The sequence below is a fragment of the Alligator mississippiensis genome, chromosome 2 (assembly GCF_030867095.1).
Source record: "Alligator mississippiensis isolate rAllMis1 chromosome 2, rAllMis1, whole genome shotgun sequence".
Taxonomy (NCBI): Eukaryota; Metazoa; Chordata; order Crocodylia; family Alligatoridae; genus Alligator; species Alligator mississippiensis.
The window spans coordinates 174,463,204-174,467,267 of NC_081825.1; the positions used below are offsets into that span (position 1 = coordinate 174,463,204).

The window sequence follows — 4,064 nt, forward strand, 5'->3', positions numbered from 1 at the left end:
CTTGTTTCTTTTAAAACATCTTCTCACTGGTTTGTGCAGGGTGTAAGCATCCTGATCTGAAAGCCATGCGGCCACCCTGCTTCTCTTCAGAACCTTATTCTGCCTTTTGGCAGCTTCAAAAAGCATATTCAACCTGCCAAAACTGCCAGCTTCACCAGGAGAGTAATAAACTTCCTTTAACATAGCCTCCTGTGTAGACATGTCTGGTAACTGCTGCCCGCACACCCACCCCATGCTAACACACATGTGGTGCATTCAAATGCTTGAGGACAAATTTAAAAAATGGTGAAGCAAGGTTTATTAAACAGGTAAGAAATACAACATTAACAAGGTCTTCAGCCTCATCTTGAAAGGTTGTTCAAAACCAGGTCACGCAAGAGACCTTCTTCTGAACAGGGGGATGGGATACTTTTTTAATTTGAAAATAGCTCCTGAGTACACCCCTGCTCAGTAACCACCATGGGCTTGTAGCCCTGCTCTGTGACTTCCATGGGCTCATAGCCCTACTCTGTGACTTCCACGGGCTCGTAGCCCTGCTCGGTAATCTCCACAGGCTCAAACTCAGAGTTAATGGTCATTGTCTTTGGACAAAAATGTTGCATCAGTCTTTGGTCTCGGACTGTTTTCTTTTGCACATGAACAAAAACAGTTCAACAAAAGAACTTAAATTCTGGTAGGGTGCCAATGTGCAGGTTTTGAAAGCTCTCTATGAAGGCGTTGTCTACCTGCAAAAACATTGTTATTAACACAGGTCCAGACAGTTTCAAGAAAATCACCCCAGAAAAATCATCTAAATTAGTTACCTCAGCAGAGTCCCTTGAGATGGAGTTGTCCACACTCTCCATAGGTAGTTCTGATACGGACTGCTTGAGTTCTGTCATGGTCCCTGGTCTTCTTTCAGTAGACTTGGCATCCATCTCATGCTCCTGAATCTCCTCCATGTCTGCCCCCCATGTCTGAGCATGGTCTCAGATAAATACAGGGGTCATTTGGGAAAGCAGATAGACCAGGTGGTGTTGCAGCCTAAATCCCACCCCCTCTACTAGCTCCAATTGGTTCAGTGTTGTACTTGGTGTAGGTCTAAGGACTCTGAAACCCTGCCAATTGGTTGGAGGTGGTGGAGTGGGTTGTTGGAGGGGTCACACCACCCCACTGCCACCCCACAGGCCACGCCTGTGCTCCAGGGAGGCTAGAACAGTCTGTGACCTGATAGGTCATAACTGTACCACGTGATCTAGGGTGTTTCTTGCAGTATGAGGGGTCGGGCTTTGGGGGTCTGCATGGGTTGTCGTTCTGATGTCATGGACCATGTGGTGGTGGTGTTACACACCATGTAACTGCGGGTGGGGATAGAGTTGCTGATGTCACACACTATGTGACTGGGGTGGGGCTAGTGATACCACACACCATATAAGGGGAAAGGGGGCAGGGCTTTCTGGTTCCGCCCACCTGTCACATGTGCATTGAAAGATGGTGAGCCTATATACCACTTTCCAGTCAGCTGACCAGCCTGGGAGGCTGGACAATTAACAACTGCTCTGCCTTTATTCTGTACCTGAAGGTTCTAGTCTTAAAAGTGTCACCCTGCTTTCTAGTAACAGGGCTTGGGTTCCCTGTTACATAGGGAAATAAAGGGTAAAGACTTTTTCCAGAGTGACATGCCAGTAACTTCTCTGCAGATGGATGTTGATGGTCTTTTGTGTTAGTTGATTGTTGTTGTTGTTGTTAAGAGAAAAAAGGTAGGGACAAAAGTTACAATTTACAGCAGGGCTGTCTAGTAGGTGACCTGTGGGCTGGTTGCATCCCCTGAAAGCCCACGGGCTCCTGCTTGGCCATCACTCCTCCCTAGTTGCTCCTGTGGTGTTAGCTGAGTTCTTCAGGCTCCCCCTCCTTTCTCCAACTTAATACAGTTTAGGCTTTATATATTCTTGTCACATTAGATAGGCATTTGGTTAAAAAATGGGCACAAGCCTGGAAGTTGGAATCGGAACCCAGAGCTTTCACAATCCCACATCATTACCACTAGGGTATTGTGTCAAAATTCCATTATTGGGCTCTTCTCTTTCTCACAGGCACAACCTAGTTGCGAGGGGTTGGGGGAATGGTGCTACAGATGGTTACAATCTAGGAGTTCAGAAGCTGAGGGTCAAGGCAGAAGAATCAGGAAGGAGCAAGGCAGAGCAGACAGTCTACAGTTAAGTCTGGGAAAAGGTTAAGGCAGAGAAAACAGTGAGCCAAGGATTACAGAAAAGACCAAGAGCACGGGAGCAGAGAAGAAACAGGCTTGTTGTAAATTCACAAAGCACTACAAGTGCTGCTAGTTATATGCAATAGCCACACCCAAACACTTTAACGGGGGGTGGTCTGGACCAGTAGTACCTGACCCAAATAAATATCAAAGGAGCATTGACAGTCATTTTACAACCATTTTCCTGCTCATCTCTCTACTCATGGCATCCTTTACCTCTTTGTTCCTCAGACTGTAGATGAGGGGGTTCAACATTGGGGTCACCACAGTGTAGAACATAGAGGCCATTTTATCCTGTTCTTGTGAATTCTCTGTATGAGACTGTAAGTATGTGCAGGCCCCAGTTCCATAGAACACAATGACAGCTGTCAGGTGAGAGGCACAAGTGGAGAAAGCTTTTCGCTTGCTTTCTGCAGATCTCATCCGCAGGATGGTGGACAGGATATAAGCATAGGAACCAATGATTATCAGGTTCGAGCCTACTATATGCACTACAGCACTACTGAATAACAGAACTTCATTCTTGTGGATGTTGGAGCAGGAGAGCTTGAGGAGTGAAGGTATTTCACAGAAGAAGTGATCAATAACATTGGAGTGACAAAAAGATAAACTGCTTGTCCAGGTAGTGTGTAACATTGAATTGAGAAAGGCTGCAGTATACATCACAGCAGCAAACATGAGACATCGCTTGAAGGACATCACAACTGTGTAAAGTAAGGGATTACAGATGGCTACATAACGGTCATAAGCCATCAATGACAGAAAGAAGCACTCAGAGGAAGAACAAACAATAAAGATATACATCTGTACAAAGCATTCGGTAAAGGAAATAACCTTCCTATCCCAAAGGAAATTTTCTAGTGCTTTTGGGATGATATTGGAGGAATGGCAGAAATCTATACAAGACAACTGGCTGAGGAAGAAGTACATGGGGGTGTGAAGTCGAGAGTCAGCAGTGATTAACAAGATCATCCCAAGATTGCCCATCAGCGTGATGATATAGATAACCAAGAACACCCCAACAATGGCAGTTTGCAGCTCTGGATGATCCGAAAATCCCTGGAGGATAAACTCAAATACCACAGTGGAGTTTTCTCTAGCCATTTTTCTGTATATTTTTATAACTGTGTGTGGTAATGAAGTGGGAGTTGAAAGGATGTATGGGTTATTCCCATTCACACCTAAACTCTGTAGAAGATTTCTGTGAAACCATCAACATTTAATCATTTAATCTTCAAAGGAGAGCACAGAATATCCAAAGAGCAGTTGTTTATTTCCTTAAGGAAGTATAAAAACAACTGAGAGGCAGTTGCTTTTATTTTCTCGACCTCCAACCTAGAAATATATATAAAAAAAATTCAATATTAAAATCACAAAGTAAGATTTTTAAGGGCTATAGTTTAACTTTTACGTGTGCAAGAGTTCTCTGACAAAGATGTGACAGGTTTTAATATACATGTTAAAATAAAATAGAGAATGTTCATGTCTTTCCAGAAGAAACACTTGGGAAATTTTTTTAAGCCAGTTTTATTCACTTGGAACAGGTGTTACTTTATCCTGTATCAGGTCTTTGGAATTGATTTTTGTCATTCAAACTGGGATTAATCAAGCTTCTTTGAAAGAGAAATACCTATATCTTTTGATGGTCGGTGGGAAGTAAGATTAGCCACATTCTACCTAGGTCCATCACTAATGAGATTATTACCAAAATCCCAAGTTCTACTTATGTCTCTATCTGAAAATGATTTTTGAAAAATAGGAAAGGATACCTAATGGACCAACTATAATGGCTCAGAGTGAAAACTTTGCTTGGAAT

The 4,064-nt window shown here is 43.3% G+C and overlaps 1 protein-coding gene across 1 annotated transcript; it reads right to left on the reverse strand.

Moving 5' to 3' along the window:
* Window positions 1-2,413: 2,413 nt before the first annotated feature.
* LOC102564988 (olfactory receptor 5F1-like) lies at window positions 2,414-3,352 on the reverse strand. The gene has a single exon (XM_019496756.2). It carries the CDS (start codon window positions 3,350-3,352, stop codon window positions 2,414-2,416), a length of 939 nt encoding a protein of 312 aa, XP_019352301.2.
* Between the last annotated feature and the right edge of the window lie 712 nt (window positions 3,353-4,064).

Excerpts from the sequence above, each read along its gene's own strand:
- LOC102564988 (XM_019496756.2), bottom strand. The coding sequence starts at position 3,352 with ATGGCTAGAGAAAACTCCACTGTGGTATTTGAGTTTATCCTCCAGGGA.